This window comes from Medicago sativa, chromosome 3 (genome assembly GCF_051527215.1).
Source record: "Medicago sativa cultivar Bolivia chromosome 3, Bolivia_mono, whole genome shotgun sequence".
Classification (NCBI taxonomy): domain Eukaryota; kingdom Viridiplantae; phylum Streptophyta; class Magnoliopsida; order Fabales; family Fabaceae; genus Medicago; species Medicago sativa.
In genome coordinates this window covers 102,914,020-102,932,795 of record NC_140751.1, presented here as the reverse complement: position 1 = coordinate 102,932,795, position 18,776 = coordinate 102,914,020, and the positions used below count along the sequence as shown (strand labels likewise).

General features: G+C 34.1%; 3 protein-coding genes across 4 annotated transcripts; 1 reads left to right on the top strand and 2 right to left on the bottom strand.

The window, feature by feature from the left end:
* Nucleotides 1-1,354: 1,354 nt before the first annotated feature.
* On the bottom strand, nt 1,355-2,470 carry LOC146943158 (glycine-rich RNA-binding protein-like). 2 transcript variants are annotated; one of them, XM_085757266.1, is made up of 3 exons: nt 2,286-2,470; nt 1,774-1,999; nt 1,355-1,716 (listed from the first exon to the last, which is right to left on the bottom strand). In XM_085757266.1, the coding sequence occupies exons 1-3, from the start codon at nt 2,391-2,393 to the stop codon at nt 1,556-1,558; spliced, it is 495 nt and encodes a 164-aa protein (XP_085613392.1). In that variant the 5' UTR covers nt 2,394-2,470; the 3' UTR covers nt 1,355-1,555. The 2 variants fall into 2 exon arrangements, with proteins under 2 accessions (XP_085613392.1, XP_085613391.1); XM_085757265.1 differs by having other exon boundaries at nt 1,355-1,999.
* A 6,267-nt stretch (nt 2,471-8,737) lies between these two features.
* On the top strand, nt 8,738-12,462 carry LOC146943157 (protein FAR1-RELATED SEQUENCE 5-like). Its single transcript, XM_085757264.1, has 2 exons — nt 8,738-10,226; nt 10,661-12,462. The coding sequence occupies exons 1-2, from the start codon at nt 9,344-9,346 to the stop codon at nt 12,178-12,180; spliced, it is 2,403 nt and encodes an 800-aa protein (XP_085613390.1). The 5' UTR covers nt 8,738-9,343; the 3' UTR covers nt 12,181-12,462.
* A 1,659-nt stretch (nt 12,463-14,121) lies between these two features.
* Nucleotides 14,122-18,333, bottom strand: LOC146943156 (uncharacterized). Its single transcript, XM_085750085.1, has 7 exons — nt 17,381-18,333; nt 17,061-17,288; nt 16,528-16,787; nt 15,567-15,809; nt 15,096-15,282; nt 14,880-15,005; nt 14,122-14,787 (listed from the first exon to the last, which is right to left on the bottom strand). Exons 1-7 carry the CDS (start codon nt 18,218-18,220, stop codon nt 14,251-14,253), a joined length of 2,421 nt encoding a protein of 806 aa, XP_085606211.1. The 5' UTR covers nt 18,221-18,333; the 3' UTR covers nt 14,122-14,250.
* Between the last annotated feature and the right edge of the window lie 443 nt (nt 18,334-18,776).

The following is an 18,776-nucleotide window of genomic DNA, read 5'->3' as shown; positions in this document are numbered from 1 at the left end:
TGCATTAGATTGTCCGAAGTCATCAATGTGTAGTACCCTTTTTATCAGTCTTCCGTCCAAGTTCGTTAGTGTTGTTCAAACTCATTCATGTTCCTGAGTTTATGAGTTTCCAACCCAAAATTTGATCAGGAGACAATGTAATTTTTGACAATTTTGGTTGAAAAAGAGATCTGAACCCAAACCAAAGGAAGAAGTAAAAAATGAGATATGAAACTCGATAATTACCACAGGTGAATGAGATCGCTCTTAGATTTTACTCTAACTCTTCCACCTCCTCTGTTGCACGGATAATGGCTTCCAGAAATTGAAAACCTATTTCATAATGCAAGATGAAATGAGCCAAGTTTGTTTGATGCATATAACAAGAAACCCATAAAAACTCTGATTTTTTTTAGGATTACCAAAAAAATTGAACTTTACAACGATAGATACGGTAATTGCGTATACGTTTCATGGCTTCAAAAATGAATCTGATGCCAAAGAAAAAAATTACAAGACTAGTACGTTACAATTATTATGTAACTTAAGTGTTAAAACTAAATAACTTAAATTGACTTTGCAATGTATGAATGCTATTTAGTTTTGAGTAACATAGGCAGTTTTAAGAGAGAAATTACGAATTCAATATTGATAACTCGTATAATATAACCACTAATTAATCATTCATATTAGCAGGTGAAATAATTTAAATGAGAATGAGAATGAGAATGAATTCAACTTAAACTGTAGAAAAACTTATTATTATTATATTAAGCTATCATAGAAGGGTATAATCACTCTTCTCTTTTATTTACATTTGAGAGCAACTATTTCTATTCTGTCTGCTCTATTTCTATGCAAAAAGTCGTTTTATCTCTCTCCTTTAACAGACAGTCCAACACTCTTCCTCAGGCTGGCTGACATTTTGTCTAAAAATCATTTAACTATCTTCTTTCAATATACGTCACTATTATAAAAGCAAAAAAACAACATTTTAGATTCATTCATTTAATGATGTATTTGGTCTTTACTATAGACCACATACATCATTAAATGAATGAATTCAAAATGTTGTTTTTTTGCTTATAATAGTGACCGGAGGGTGTATGCATCATTCACTGACGGGTAGCACTTTGGAGCCATTAATGGCACCGTGTCATTAAATCTGGGTCATTAATGGCATCAAGATAGATGTGTTGTATGGCCCAGATGCAATGGCAATGTGTTTGTGTGGCCCAGATTTAATGGAATGTGTTTGTGTGGCCCAGATTTAATGGCACGGTGCCATTAATGGCACCAAAGTGCTACCAACTGACTAAGTATGAATAAACTTATAGTAGCAATAGAGTACGGAAGACAAATAAACAGCATAAAGTTTTGGATCATAATTTCCGACTATTCATTTGATGAACTGTTCATATGAACAAACAATCAGGAGAACCACATGAAGAACACGAAACCAATACTCAGAACCACAAACACAATTCCAAATCTAAACCAATTTGGCATAATAACAGATAATCCATATTCAGAACATTCAATTTCACTCACACTCAAAACATAAAATCAACGAAACTTATTCCCTCCAGTTTCTACTGTCAGAGCCACCGCCATCACCGCCCCTCGAGTATCTGGAGCCACCATCTCCGTAGCCACCTCCACCATATCCACCACCACCATCACGACGTCCGCCACCACCACCTCCGTAACCCCCGCCTCCTCCACCATATCCACCACCTCCTCCACGACGGTCACCACCTCCGTAACCCCCGCCACCTCCACCATATCCACCACCTCCACGACGTTCACCACCTCCGCCATATCCACCACCACCTCCGCGGTATCCACCACCACCGCCGCCTCCGGCACTGCCACGACTCTGAGCCTCATTCACAGTGATGTTACGTCCATCAAGATCTTGGCCGTTCATCCCTTCAATCGCATCTTTCATCGCCTGCTCCGTAGAGAATGTGACAAATCCAAATCCTCTTGATCTTCCAGTTTCACGATCGGTGATAACCTAAACAAAAACAAAGAATCGTATCAGATCTAGCTCAATTTCGCATAAATTATAAAAATAAAAAAAAAATGATAGTAACCGATCGATCTTCAATTTACACAAAATTGAAGATGAACGTACCGATTTGAAGTGATTAATAAAAGAGAATCATTATAGAGTAACAGATGAGTATCAAAGATGAAGAAGTAATCAGAGAGTAACAACACAGAACAGAACAGAACAGAAGGAGATCACGAAAATCCAAATCCGAATCGTGTCAGATTTCCGATCTCAGCAACAAACGGACCTTCGATTCGACGATTTCACCAAAGGAAGAAAACGCTTTCTCAAGAGCTTCGTTGTCAGTGGCCCATGCAAGTCCACCAACAAAGCATCGGTATTCAACTTCCGCCATGGAAATTGGGGAAAGGGTTAAAATGGGAAAACAAGAAAAAAGAGGACTAACTAATCCACCTAAAAGTGAGAGCACACGAAGAAGGGTGGCTAACCTATTGCTCTGTTAAATAGTGGAGATATTTTTAACTAGAGTTAACCTCTACGCGTTTCTGGGTCTTAGACGCCGCTTGATCTAAACTAGGGTTCAGATTGGACTCATGTGGACCGTTGATCTGTCTGTCTTTGGTTATAGGATAGATAGTAACTTTGTTTTCTAACGTGATCAAGACAAAGAAATTCACTTTTTTTTTTCGACAAAATAAAATATATTCATTCATTCAAATTGAAAGAGTACATCGATATAATGCAAATTCGCTAAAAACAAAAAGGATGAATCTGTGAACAGGCTCACAACATCCATGTTGATAGCATAAAACGGCAAAGTACAAATGCCTACACATATGACTATATTTAAATCTCCGGAATAATCATGTTTCCGGATCTGCAACGTGGATGACGCCAAAGTCATTGATTGGATCTGCACTGGATCGAAGCTGATCTAACAATCTGAATCGATCAAATACCTGAGAGAAACAAACAAACAAACAAACAAACAACGTCGCACAAAGACGACGAAATCACAAAATAAAAAACGAAATAGATGTGAAAATCACTTATTTCAATAAAAGGGAAAGAGAAAAACGAGTTAGAGGGGTGATTTTGGGTCAAAAATTGACCCTAAATCACCCCTCTTTGGTGGATGAAGGGGAATAAACTAGGGTTTTGATGACAGTTCACAAGAGAGAAAGGAAAAATTCATCACAAAGAAATTCACTTATTGACTAAAAAATGGAGTTATGTTAATAAATGTAGTAAGGAAATTATTTAAGAAACTCCCTATAAGAGATTGAAAAATGTTACTAATGCCTTTGACGAACTAGTTAAGGAGACCAATATAATAAAAAAAAATTGAAATATGTATAGTCAAACTCTAAAAAGTTTAAAAAAAAAACTTTTTTCAATGCAAAAGTTTTGTAAAAGGTAAGAAATTTTATCTTGAAAACATAAGTGTCAGGTTTTTTATTATGTGTTGGCTGCATTTTATTAAAACGATAAGTTCTAATAAGATGTTGTACTGATGTCTGGACATGTAAGTACCACATCTTAGCTTAAGGTGAAGTATTTTATTTTGCATTTTTCGAAGATTGTGTTTTCACGTGAGATCATTGAAAATTTGTTTGGAGATTTGATTCACGTAACGTGTGTTCCAAGAAGCGTGTTTTTTTAGAATCTTGTTCATTATCAGTTTGCTATGTCGTGTTTTTGAAGTTAATGTCCTAAATATTTTAAGAAATAATACATTTGCTCCTATAAAATTGTGAAAACCGAATATATGTTTTGGTCAGATGATTTGTTTGGCCCGTGAAAAAAAAACTCATGCTTACTCTGCCTATATAAAGGAAGACTTAAACCTTGTGAATAGGGCTGACAATGAACCGAACCAACTCGAAAATAACTCGATACTCGATTCGATAATTGATTCGTTGAACTTGATTCATGAACCAAATGAGTCGAACTTGAGTTGAAAATTAAGCTCGTTAAATAAATGAGTTGAACTTGAGCTAAGCATAGTTCGACTCGTTCGGTTCATGAACCAACTCGATATATATATTATTTTGTATGTGTTTTATATAATATATAATTTATTACAAACTTCTTCTAATAATTATGTATTTTTTTAATAAGTATAAGTATTATTACTAATTTGATTACAAACCAACGATAATTGTAATAACAAAGGGAGGACAAAAAGTTAATATTACCTTTTGAATGCTTTTAAATAAACATGTACATAAAATAGTCCCACATCGGGGAGTTTTCAAAATACTAGAGAGGAGGATGGATATATATGCGCAGTACATGATGAAACAATGTAATATGCGGAATGGCTACAGTAGTAAAACTAAAGTCCTAATGCCATTCTAATTCTACCTAGTGGTCTTAACTCTTGAGATTGAGACCAACATCCTTCATAGTATTATTTATATTTTTGATTTTATATATTTGACAAAAAAAAAGTTTTTTTTTTTGGAAAAAAAAAGTTTTGAAGTGTGCAATTCGAGCTAACGAGCCGAATCGAGTTGTTCGTGAACTTTAATCGAGCCGAACTCGAGTTAAAAAAAAGGTTCGTTTCGAACTCGAGTTTCGAGCCGAGTCAATTCTTATCGAGCCGAGTCGAGCTCAGACAGGTTCGACTCGACTCATTTCCAGCCCTACTTGTGAAGATTGATCGAAGGCGTCATATTGAGAAAGAATCTTATGGTTTGGTCTTTGCTATTTGTATATCTCTCATTGTATCACCTTGATGCATAGAGCTAGTTTGCTTATTTGAGTTGTATTTTGTTATTTGTAATATGCTCTAGTGCATCTTGCCAGAGTTGGTTTATTGGAGTTGTTCTCATATTTAGATTGTAATCGCGATTGAACCAATCATTAGGGATAGTGGCTGAAGAAAAAGTGACATGGAATCTCATATATAGGGGGAGTTTTACGTAGAAATAAATTGTTAGTGATTAGGTGCCAAGGCATTGAACAATGTTTATTCACATAAGACTACAAACTAATACTATAAGAGTAGATTTCCTTTCTTGACATGGATGTCTCCATATGTAGGTGAAGCTGCACCGAACTAGGTTATCGAATCTCATGTGTTCTTTCTTTCTTGCACTTTACTTTAATTGTTGTTTACTGTTTATTGTGCTACATTGTCGTACATGTTGTATAAGACATCAATCTTGTCGAACTTGTTGTCCAGGACATCATGTAGGACATCTGTCCAGCAGGCGCCAGAATTTTAATAAGTCAAACAAATGTAAGAGTAATAATTACACAACTTTCTATAAAAAAGTTACCATTTTTAGTTGCTTAAACAATTTCTCTGTAGCACTCGTTAGTATTTCCCATTAAGATGAAAGGTGGATTTTTCTTCGAGTACCATAGAAGGTTTATTTTAACTTTATGAAAATGGATTTTGTGTTAAAAAATTTATAGATTTTTTTTAGAGATTTAAAAAAAATCTAAAGATATTTGTGTTTGTTTGCTAGTAAAAATGATTTATTTTTTAAAAAAATAATAATTTTTAACTGGCTCGTGTGTTACCGTAGTAGTTTTATATTTTAGAGTCAAAATATATTTTTTTGATAAAATGATTTTTTAAAATCCCAAACAGATACTTAAAAAATGACGAAATGTTTTTTTTTTTAAAACAGATTTTTTCTAAAAAAAATATAAAACAAACGCACACAAAATAATGACTAAAAACTCACCTATTAAAGTGAATGAAGGGATGTTTGACGTTCGAACAACGACATTTGTATATTTTTATACAAATACAACATCGGCGAGTATTATATGACTGAAATCCCTTTCTGATTTTTTTTTTTTGCATTAGTGATCACTTCTACAAAAGGATCATCATTTTCGGTGGAATGATTTTGCAAATATTTAACAGACGTCATTTTTCTTTTCGTTATCATTATATAAATTGAGCGTAGTGTTTGATGCATCACAACTCTCTGCCGGTGCATGTGATCCGCAATTGTGGATATTAATTATAGTGACATTTAACATGGGAAATAGGAATCCTTTCCCACCATAGAAAAGTTTTTTTGGATCATTAGATCAAGTAAGGAACATAATATTATTGTAGTCTCTCAACACTATATTTTCTCACACCATTCCATCAACCTTGTCTCTCCACCATGTCCCCACTCACCCACCACCAACATCAACTTCACCACCAGCATCGCCCTCCCAAACCTCACAACTTTATCCCCCTTCTTGCATCCATAAATCTATTATTCAATTGATGAAGAACCTCTGTTAATCCTACAGAAAAACACTAAAAGCTAACATTTTGTTCAATTATTTTTTTAGATTTAAAGTTTCATTTGATCCTGCTACAACACAAATAGAAAATTCCAATGCCAAAAACAGCAATTACAAATTACAATCTCACACTAAACTAGAGAGGAATGCTCAATAACACGTCGGTGGTATGTAATTTGTGAATAAAAAACAACTTTTGATAATTACTCCCTCCAGTCCTATTTATAAGAGAAATTTTAGTCAACAAAAGTTAATGTATTTGGTTAAAAAATTGGACCAAATACATTCACTTTTGTTGACCCAAATTTATCTTATAAATAGGACCAGAGGGAGAATTTAGGAGTAAACAATATTTATTAAGTATTTATTGATTATATTGAGTATTTATTGAGTAAACGATATTTAGGAGTAAACAGAAATCAAATGCTGTCTCGATTCCAAATAAAAAACAATTCTATAATAAAAAATTCTGATATCGGTGGTAATGTAATCTCCTTTAATTGGTTTTTTGGGTATGAGATTTGAGATAGAAAGGGGGAAATTAATTAAAAGTTATAGTATATAATTTAATGATATAATTGATATTTCTTGTTAATTTTTGTTTATGAGAGTTTTAATTAAATGATAGAATGGATTACAAAGCGATGTATATTTTGTCCCCGACGAGATTTCAGCGGGATTGGCTTAGTTGCACTTGCACATGGTTGAAGAAAGATAGAAGATATGTAGGATGGTGGTGGAAGATGGTGTGAGAAAATATAGTGTTGAGAGACTACAATAATATTATGTTCCTTACTTGATCTAATGGTCCAAAAAAACTTTCCTATAGTAGGAAAGGATTCCCATTTCCCATGTTAAATGTCACCATTATTATACCTTAAGTTGGAATAGTGGACTCTAGATCCTAATGATCGAGCTTTGCCACGGTCCGGGGCCACGATGATTACAAAACATAAAAGTTTTTTTCCGTAAAAAGTTTTAAAAAAATTGTAAAAAATGAAAAAAAGTTGTCCTGTAAGTGAAGTGCTATATAATACTCCATGCGTCTCTTATTATAGGTACATATCAATTACGTTTAAGTGACATGGGTTCATGAAAGTTCCTGTGAATACCTTCAATGGTAAGTACAAGTAATAAAAAAGATGGTAAGTACAGGTAATAAAAAAGCAACGTTTTGTTACCTTATAGATATCGCATAAAATTGAACAAAAATGAGCATAAAATTGAGCATTACCACCATTCACATATATTCAATTTATGTCATTATCAATCTATATGCATGCATCATGAAAAAAAAAATGAAATTCAGATAATGCACCAAGGGCATGTAATTTACCAAGGGCAGTTTTGTGCTGAAGAAAGGGTAATGTATTTTTTATTATCTTTTATCTGAACTCAAGACTCAATGAAATCGTAGTGTCTTATTCCATTCTGTTGATTCTTTTTTAAGTGTGTTTTATGTCAAGATAATCGAAGTTGGATATAGTGATTGATCCAGAAATTTTGACTTGTAAAGGCAAGATTTTATATCATAAATATTTATACAAAAATTTTAGCAATGCAAAAATGATAAAATAATAACATTATTATCATTGAGCAAAATATTTAACATTATAAACATATACTGTTATATATTGGAATAATTAAAGACACATTAACATCTACAGATTAAAATTGTTATTTACGTGTCTTTGTATTTAAAAAGTATGGTAAAAATCATTTAAAATTTCATCCCAAATACATTTACACATTTGATTTATAAAATTCATGAAAGAAACTCTTTTTTTCAGTATAAATGTTCATTTAATGGGAACAATCTATTATTTTAAAAGGGAGCAATAACTAAAATATCAAAGACTTAACAAATAACATATAAAAAGTAGTGGGGGCAATTGCCCCAATCTATTATAGGTACATTCGTCCCTGGCCGGATCACAAGAGTCGAGGGTTTAGGTTTCTGATTTGGGCAAAAGTTATTATGCATAAGGATTTCCTTATGCATGGTGCATAAGCAAATCAGAACCGTTAGATCAAGGACAGGTGTTATAATCTGGTGCTTCAGCTCAAACATATCACAACCGTCCGATATTGGACACGTGTTCTAATCTTGAGCTTCAGATGCTACAGCGTTTCGTCCCTAACAAGATCGCTTTTCTCACCGTTTCCGTCGCCGGCGCCGGTTCACGATCACGATTCTCACCGTTTCTTGCCGTTCCGACGTGATTCTTAGCCTTGCTCGCTTCTCCGACGTTATTTTCAGCCTTCTCTCCGACGTGATTCACCCTTGATTCGTGCGATTCAGAAATTCATCTTGATTCGTGCGATTCAGAAATTCATCGCCGGCACCTCGATTCTCACCGTTTCTCGCTGCTGCAACTTGATTCTTCTCCGACGTGATTCTCACATTTCTCTCCGACGTGTTTCTCACCTTCCTTCGACGTTATTCACTCCGACGTATTTCTCCGACGAGTTATTCATTTATATGATTCAGTCTGTTAATTCGATGCAATCTGTGATATGAATCATTGAAAATTATTGTTGATTATATAAAATTACTGTTGAATCATTGAATTGAAAATTGATGCTTTAAAATTGAAGTTAAGGATCATTGAATTGAAAACTGATGATATAAAAGTGATGCTATAAAACTGAAGTAAACTGAATCATTGCAAATTATTGTTGTAGTAAGAATTTTACTTGATTGAATCATTGCAATGATTGAATCATTGCAATATGTGATATTTTAGTTCAGTTGATTACATCAGTTAATTTGATTCAATCTGTGATGTTTTTAACTCAATGTGAATATTCAACTGTGATTTTTTAACTCAATGCTATAAAACTGATGATTGAATCATTTAAAATAACTGTTGGAGTATGAGTGTTAGGGATAATTTGATAGCAATTTAGCTTATTACTCACCAAAACCATTTCCACAGGCCAATGGTTTTGGATTACAACTCACCAAAACCATATCCACAGGCCAATGGTTTTAGCATAGTTTTTTAGAGTTTTTCAGTAGTTTCAATTTATCATATCTAATGGTTTTTTTGTTCTTAATAGTGTTTGTTGCTGTTTTCAATGGATTTGATATTAACTTCATCTGAGAGTGGACAATTGACGGTTGAAAATTCAGTTATTGATGCGGATAGTTCTCAATGTTACTCATTTAGTGATAAAGAATCATGGAAGTCTTTGGTCTTTAAATCTATAAAAGAGATTGAAGATTTTTATTTTAATTATGCATATAACACTGGATTCTCTGTTAGGAGTATGTTGAAGTCCAAGAACAATTCACAAAATAAGAAATCGGATAAGGTACATTATGTGCGTTATGCTTGTAACAAAGAAGGTTTCAAGAAGGGAAGTCTGCTTAATCCTAAAAACAGGCCAACATGTGACAGTCCAGTTCTTGTTGAGTATGAGAAAGCTAAAGAAAAACCAGAGGAAAGGGTTGGTTGTAAAGCTGGAATATATTTGAAGTTGGATGAAGCGTTGAATGTCTATAAGATATATAAGTGGGAAGTTGATCACTGTCATCCATTACATAAACCAGAGCATTTGTGCTACTTGAGATCATTTCGAGAAGTAAATGAAGTTCAAGGACAACTTGCTTTAATAAATTCTAAAGCTGGAATGTCGATGAGAACATCTTATGAAGCGATGGGTCAAGGAGTTGGAGGCACGGAGAATCTTCCTTTTCGATTTTCGGACTTAAAGAACTATCTAATGACAACTCGTCAAAAGGAGATGGTGGCTGGTGAAGCAACTGTTATTCAAGAATTCTTTAGAAATGAAGCTCTCTCGAAACCAGGTTTTTACTATGATATCCAAGTTGATGCTGCAGAAGACATAGCCAGTATTTTTTGGGCAGATGGAATTATGCAACAAGATTATGCTCTATTTGGTGATGTTGTCAGTTTTGATACAACTTACCGAACAAACAATAAATATCGGCCATTAGGTTAGTATTTTGTACTTCTCACAGTTTTTAATTCTTATATTCTTGAAATTTGAATGATTGTTCTGGTTTAGAATTGAAGGTTCTGGTATATGTGTGTTAATTTGGCTCTTGTGTGTGTTTAGAATTGAATGTTTATATTGATTGAAGGTTTAGAATTTAATGTTCTGGTTTATGGGTGATCCTATCTTGCCTTGGAATTTATGCTCTGTACAGCCATGGAAAGATCATATGTGTTTTTTTATCGATGATAAATAGCTCTTTCTGTGTTTGCGAGTTTAGACATCTCGCTTGAGAAGTTGTGCTATGTCCAGCTATGCAAAGATCATAGGTGTTTTTTTACAGTTGTTAAATGAATAGCTTTTTCTATTTACACAGCACAATGGTTTTATATTTTTTAAATATGTTGTATTTTGTTCTGATTTGGTTCATTTCAGCTGCCTTTCTTGGTTTTGACAATCATCGTAAGAGTGTGTTATTTGGTGCTGCGCTACTGTATGATGAGACATCAGCTACTTTTGATTGGTTGTTTACAACTTTTTTGAAGTGTATGTCCAATAAGAAACCTCAAACCATATACACAGACCAGGCTAGTGCGTTGTTGAAGTCAATTCCGAATGTTTTTCAAGGTGTTTTTCATGGTCTTTGCTCATGGCACATGGGAGAGAATGCAAAGAAAAATCTCGGCTCTCGTGCAAACAGTGCATTTTTCGATGAGTTAACTAATTTGGTTTCAAATGTCGAAGATGAATCAGATTTCGACTACAATTGGGATCAGATGATGAAAAACTGTTTTAATGGAAGGCCTACTTCGGACTTTAAGTGGCTTGTTCAAACTCATTCAAATCGTATGCATTGGTCTTCAGTTTGGGTGAGGTCACATTTTACAGCTGGTTTGAAAACGACACAGTTAAGTGAGTCTTTCAATGCTTTTCTTCGTGGATTTTTGCAGCCAGACCATTCACTTGTTCGATTCTTTAGTCATTTCAACATTATGGTTCAGAGAATGAGGGATAATCATGCTGAGTTGGACTTTAAGGCTGCAAACACTAGAACAAAAAATAATTATCCCAACAGTCAGCTTATGCGGTCCGTAGTAAACAAGTATACACCATCTTGCTTTTCATTTATTCACAGTCAGTATGACCTTTCCTTCAAATACTATTATGAGGAGGACACAACAAAAGGGTCTGAATTGAACAAGTTCTTCAAAGTTTTCACAATTGAAAAGGTTGATTATAATTACGATGATGTTGATAATGATAATGAGAGGGTTTCGAATGTTGATGTTTTGGATGCAGAATTTGAAGAAAACCTTTCCCCAAGGTTTGAAGATCATAATCGACTTGATGAAAGGGTTGTCACAGTCGACATTAGGAGCAAAAGTTTTACTTGTTCATGTCGTATGTTTGAGAACCGGGGTTTCTTATGTCGACATGTTTTCAAGATTTTGGAGGTCTTAGGTGGTCATGTGCAATATCATTTTTTGAAGACTATACCTGCACAATATGTTTTAAAGCGGTGGACTCGAGATGTGCGTCCGTCTGTCGATAAGCTGAAATCCACCATGAATGTTGGCACTAAAGACACCACTCAAGCACAACGATATCAACAAATTTGTGCTGTTACAGTTCAGCTTTCTACACGTGTTTGCGCAGATGCGGAGGCATCTGAAATATTTCTCAACGGTGTTCTTGAGGCAGGGAAAAAGGCAGAGGAGTTTCTTATTTCTAAAGGTATTCATACAGATCGATCATCCGTTACGCCTTCTAAGTCTTCAAAAGCAGTTGCTGTCTATGAACCATCTGTTGGGACTGCACCAAAGTTCAAAGAAAGACCAAATCCAATTAGGTCAAAGAAGCGACTTAAAAGTGATTATGAAAAAGCTAGAGCAAGACAGAAATTCCTTATAGCTCGGAAGAAGCAAAAGAAAGATGATGAGGCTTTAACAATTTAAGCGGGCACTGATTTTTTTTTATGTTATAAGTTAGGAAAGATGATGAGGCTTTAACTAAAAAAGCGGTCACTTATGTTATATGTGATAAGTTTGTACTAGATTTTATATCAAATTCTTGATTGTTATGTATTGGTTTGAATATTATCTTCTGGAAACTATTTATTATTATATTTTGGTACAAAACCATTAGACTGTTAATTTGGTTTCATATAGTACACTATCAAAACCATTAAACCATAATTATGGTTTAGTTAAGATTTTCAATTCGTAGTTAAGTGGATAAATTACTGAGTTTTGCAATTTGCTTCAATCTATTCAAGTGATAAAATTAATAGTAAAATTAATAGTAATGATATAAATTAAAGTCATAATAAAACAAGGCATTTTTAAACAATGTAGCCATTATTGGAAAAACATACTAATATTATAGTTCCAAACATTACAAACCATACTAACATTATAAATCCAAACATAACAAAATTAAAAATACTTATACAGAAATATTATGAAAACATAAATATGATTACTAATAAATACTAAGATTACTTTTTTCTTCATCCATAGAACGCCCTGATTTTTGTCCAGCAATCCAACACTTTCTCTCTCCATACCACAAGTTGATTGTACTTCTGCTCCCATTGCTCAACCGCATTCTGCAACGTTGTGCGTAATTCAGTTCCAGCCATAATCCTCCCCGCCAGCTGCGAGTGATGAACCCTTGATGCCTCAAATTCTGTCCCGATCAATTTCCCTTTTTCTTTTTCTTCTGCAAGTGCCTTCTCCAATACTTCGATTCGAGTATCAGAGGCATGCTTTTGCAATGATAGTTCTGTCATTGCTTTTTCAGCAGCGACAAAATCATCATTGAGCACCTTCCATTGTCTTTCGAACACAGCAAGTTCCTGTCTTGCGATGTTTGCATTTAGGGTATCAGTTTCAATGATTGGTAAACCTGCAGCAAACATGTTTTGCAACTGAAGACATGAACAGACTAATCCTGAATGAACAGGATTGAGGAGGTGTCTTAGTGGACGGATTTGGCTTAAAAGTTAGGATAATTGGTTTCTAATATTGGCATCGGAATAGATTACTTCAAATGTGTTGTTTACGATGATTTCTCTTACTTCATTTGCAAGATCTGTTGCCCTTGCGATGTCTCCGTTTACAGCAACTGGAACCGAATTTGCAGTAGTGACGTCTGACATTTTTTGTTCTGGAAATGTAAGTGACACAAGACCTTATTATGATACTAATTCTGAAACATTCTCTAAAGCAACCTCATTATATATAGTAATATGTTAATCCTTATGTTTCAACTTCCCATCCTAAGCAGTTTAATAACCATACTAGGCAGTTTCATTTATTTTCAACTTCCTTACAAAACCATAGTTAACTCTTTTTTTTTAAATTAATTGCATTTTTCAACTGTCCATGACTCTGATTCTTCCATTCTAACCGTTATTATACCTTTTTCCCGTATTTATCTTGGTGGGGCCGTGGAAATTTATGTGTCTCTAATTAGGCAGTTACAAAACCAATAGGCAGTTATATTGGTTTCACATAGAACACTTTCAAAACCATTAAACCGTACTATTGGTTTCAGTAAAGGTCATTATTTAAAATTGTTTCTTAATAATAATTTTCATTATTCTTTTATTTTATAAACCATTAAACCACAATTTTACTTAGACAAATGCAGAAATTTGTTTTACAACGGAAGAAACAAAAGAGAGATGATGAAGCTTAATAAATAAAAAAGTGGTTACTGATTGATTAATTCCTATTAAATAATTCTTTTCAGTGTTATAAGTTTGCACTATAACACTAAAAATAATTAAACCAAACTTATTGTTTCAGTATTAATTCCATCATTTAAAACCATTTGACAATGATTTTGGTTTCACAATTAAAGCTATCAAAACCATTAAAACAGACATATGGTTTCAGTAATAGTCTCATCATTTAAAACTCCATAAACTTGACAGAAATATATAAATTCATCAACATTTGTGTACAAACTCCTTAAAAAACATTAAAATTCCAAAAAAAAAAAACATTAAAACTAATTCATTATTTAACCGGAGATGCTAGCTTTTCAAGCATTTCTTTGTAGTTTGAAGTTGCTGCCTTCTCCACATGTTGTCTTTTGCTATTGCTTGAGTCAGTTAATATTGTTGAACAGATTTCAATTCTCATATCCATAATTCTTGCAACCTTTCCATTCTCCCCACGCTTTTTCAGTTTGGTCCAACCTTTGAAAGATTCCATTTGTGGATTGCCATCCTCCCATTCAGCAAGAAACTTCATGCAAAACACTCCACAACTGTCTTTATCAGTTTGAATAGGCACCTTTGGTGTTTCCCATGTAAATTTGCTAAACTGGAAAGGCATTGTGATGTTGCTTTTCTTATACAATTCTTTCACGAATGCTTCCACCTCCTTCAGCCATACATCAAACATTCGTTTGTACACAGTTGGTTCTCCATTCTTCATGTGCAGTGGATCTCCTGCCAAGCTGTTCAGGAATTGTAACTTTTGGCTTTTGAGATTCACTACGAAGGATACATAATGACTACCCGGATTTCCAATTATTGCTGGTGTCATTATCTATTTCACCAGTAAAAAAAACAATCAACATCATATAATTCAAACAATTAATGTGTAGAAATCTTTCAAAAATAAAATGAACGTAGTCTCACATATTCTAGACATGAAGGGTCAATAGCTTTCCAATCCATGTATTTGAACTTTTTCAGCTTTTGGATGAATCGTTCAAATGCAACATTTTCTGTAATATTCAGGGCATCAGGTCTTTCCAAGTCAGCCTGTTTATATAAAACGAGTCAAAATCAATTTCAAAAAGAACTAAACATTATGTATTTAAAATTTTAACATTCATGAAATGTAATGCATACATAATTCATGAATGGCGTGACCAGTCTTGTCATTTTGTCAGCTGGTTGTTGATTCCAGTTCAAGCAATTGACCCAGGCATTTATAACAAAGCATGACACCCATTCATCTTTTTTAAGTGTGCACAAGTCTCTTCTTTGTAGAGCGTAAGCATGAGTGCTGTTTTCCGAGCAGTACAAAAATTCATCCCTACATTATTATAAAGCATTTAGCATTTGTACTAATACTATATTATATTATATTAGAAACTGTAGTATAGCCAAATAAACATTAACAGTTTGACTCATCATCATCATTATCACCTGGATGATCAAATAAAACCATTAAATACAGCCAATGGTTTTGGAGGACAACTAACCAAAACCATTTCCACAGCACAATGGTTTTAGCATAGTCTTCAGAGTTTACCAAAGTGCTAACAAAGTACTAATTCATATAATATGCCAATAAATATTTAAAATGGTTTTCCTTACTCATTAAGTGAATTGCTCCATGCAAATGTTGATATGTCCTTTTGCATCTTATTGCATTTTGACTCGTAGACAGCTTCATCGTAAGGGCTTTCAAGGTATTTCGATTTCTTTACAGCTCTTCTTTCACGCTCAGGGGCTTTTCCAGATATGTCATGCGTGGTCTTTCTTTTCCTTGCCTTCACACTTTTGTCATTGTCCAAGTCAATTACCTCATCTGCTAACACTGACCTTAACGGAGTTGCGCTGTCAAATAAATTATGTAATTGTTAGTTTGCAGAATTTATATTCTGCAGAATTTAATGAAGCAAATGTCACATTGGTTGATACTTACTTTACAATAATGTCATTACAAAATTCCAAATTCTTATCCTCCTCCGCATTCTCCTGATTCGTGTCCTTCTTCGGGTTATCCTCCTCCATCACCCTTTCTTGATTCACATTGCTTGCTTCAGATTTTGTCTTAACTGATGTGTTTTTCTCCAGGTTCTCCTGCTCCGTGTCCTTCTCCTGGTTTTCCTCCTCCATCACCCTTTCTTGATTCACATTGCTTGCTTTAGATGTTGTCTCAGATTTTGTCTTAACTGATTTACTATTGACAAACACATCATATATAGAAAAGCATTAGTTAGTTCATATAGTTGTACATATCACAAATTAAAAACCATTGAAACACATCATTTATATTCATTTCTTACCCTGCATTTGAAGCTTCTCCCCCATCAAAAAACTCTGGAAACCTCAAGATTGTTTCCTGTGTAACGGAAATATTGCATGCTTTCCTCACTGAATCATCAAGGATTTTGGCATCAATCTCATTCTCTCCATCATCATCATCAACAATCTCATCTGATACATCTTTGTCATGATTTTCTTCACTGAATTATACATTTGCTTATATGTGTCAATCTTATGCAGATATCAAACATTAAATCATGTTAAGACTTAAAATTAGATGCAGTACCTTTTTTCCCTTCCAGTGCTTCCATCCCCTCTATTTTCTTCACTATCAGGTGCTTCCATACTTTTTTTATGACTTGAACTGTTATTCTCGTCGTGTTCAGGTTGAACTTCAATTGGACTGTCGTTGGTTGTATCTTTTGGAACATCATCATTTTCCCCAGAAGTTTCAACATTTCCCTCAGCTATTCTTCTTTCCAAGGTTTCAGCAGTTTTAGTGTAGATTTGTATGCAAGACCTACAATGATTAAGATGCATTTGTGCCTGCAAAATTTTTATGTATATGTACTATTACTATTTTGAAAAACATATGTCTGTTTCAATGGTTCTGATTAGCTTTAATTGTGAAACCAAAATCATTTTCAAATGGTTTTAAATGATGGAATTATTACTGAAACAATAAGTTTGGTTTAATTATTTTTAGTTTTATATGTACTATTAGTATTTTGAAAACCATAAAAACACAATATTTTCAAAACCATAAAAACACAATATTATGTCACTCATCTAATACATCTTTTGACAGTTTTATCTCACCTTAGAGAGTGGGCAAGTATCTGCATCAAAACACAATACAAGGGGACCTTCAATTGTGTTGTGCAGTCTGGTTACGCCGGCTGTCAGTCCATGCTCGAGTCCCATAATGTCATAGACCTTCTGAAGTTCTTGGTTTGCCGCCATGAAATCCCAATCACGAAGTGATGGCCGCTTGTATTGTCCTGTCAGAAAAGGACTTCTCTTCCCCATTTTGTCCATGTAATTAATCTGCACAATAAAAACATGCACATACATAATTTAAAAATCTAACACTTATTTGTTTAAAAAATACAAATATACAGAATATATAATATGATCACCATTAGGAAGTGGAAGTCCGCTAATGGATTTGCAACTTCCGGATTTTGCAGGCCTTCTTTCATATATTCAAGAACATGGGAACACCAGTTATAAGATGATACCCCAGCTGGATCTTCAAATATGTGTGCATATTGGAGAGATACAAAGCTACTATTAGTGGGGCACAAAATATTGTGAATGATATAACATATTGCACCTTTCACCCATGCATTTGGTTTCTCAAGTGTCTTCAGTATTCTCTCCAATTCTGTCACCCTCACAGAAGCAGAATAAGTTCCAGTCAGACCTAATTCTTTCCTTAATTTCTTTATTGCTTCCTCAGAACAGAGATCCACGTTAATCTTCTTCCCTGCCACTGGAAGCTCATACACCCTATGTACATCTTCCTCTTTCAATGGAAGTACCTCATTCTTGCTTAATACAATCCACATGTTATCTTTGTCAAAGTTTTTAACAACCCAATCCACAAAGAAAGTGTGGATTCTTTTCCAGTTGCAGATATGCAACATTCCACCAAAGCCATACTTATTCAAAACCTTAATGATCTCTGTTTTGTTTCTCTTTCGATAGATTGAATTCATAATTTCATATACCTTAGGTATACTCAGCTTGTGCCTCAGTCTGTGCTTTGCATTTTCATCATTCAAACATCCTTCATCAGAATCTTCACCATCATCTTGTTGTTTCCTTTTCTTATGCCTCTTTTCCTTACTTCTAGCATCTTCTTTCTGCTCCTTATGTTTATCACCACCAGATGATGAACCAGTGACCTTTTTCTTTGCCCTTAGCCTCTCTTGTTCATCCTCCAATTGTTCTTCATTATTTTGTTCATCCTCCATTTGTTCTTCACTCTCTTGTTTCCTTTTGTTACTTCTGGTTATGTGCTCCTTCTTTTCTTTGCCCTTAGCCTCTCTTTTTTTATGCTCCTTAGGCTCTCTTGGTTTATGCTTCTTCTTTTTGCCCTTAGCCTCTTTTTTTCTATGATCCTTATTTGTATCACCAGCAGATGATGAGTCATTGATATTCTTTTCATCCTCCTCCTCCATTTGTGTAAGTCCTAAACTGAATGATGGCAATGTACCTTGCTCTGTAGTTTTTTCCACCTGGATGATCAAATAAAACCATTAAATACAGCCAATGGTTTTGGAGTACAAATCACCAAAACCATTTGCTCAGCACAATGGTTTTAGCATATTTTTCAGAGTTTACCAAAACCATTTGCTCAGCACAAGAGCTTACAAAGTACAACAACAATACTATAATTGAACCAACTTATATCATGAACAAGATCTACATGATCAATTTACATCATGAACAAACAAACAACAACAACACTATAATTGAACCAACTTAACACTTTGAAACCATTTCCACAGCAAAATGGTTTCATCGTGA

Coding starts and splice junctions, on each gene's coding strand:
- LOC146943157 (XM_085757264.1), top strand. CDS start 9,344: ATGGATTTGATATTAACTTCATCTGAGAGTGGACAATTGACGGTTGAA. Junction 10,227..10,660: donor CAATAAATATCGGCCATTAG/GTTAGTATTTTG, acceptor GGTTCATTTCAG/CTGCCTTTCTTGGTTTTGAC.
- LOC146943158 (XM_085757265.1), bottom strand. CDS start 2,393: ATGGCGGAAGTTGAATACCGATGCTTTGTTGGTGGACTTGCATGGGCC. Junction 2,000..2,285: donor GTGAAATCGTCGAATCGAAG/GTCCGTTTGTTG, acceptor GTTTTTGTTTAG/GTTATCACCGATCGTGAAAC.
- LOC146943156 (XM_085750085.1), bottom strand. CDS start 18,220: ATGGAGGATGAACAAAATAATGAAGAACAATTGGAGGATGAACAAGAG. Junction 15,283..15,566: donor TGGAGCAATTCACTTAATGA/GTAAGGAAAACC, acceptor ATAATAATGTAG/GGATGAATTTTTGTACTGCT. Junction 14,788..14,879: donor ACCCTTCATGTCTAGAATAT/GTGAGACTACGT, acceptor CTGGTGAAATAG/ATAATGACACCAGCAATAAT.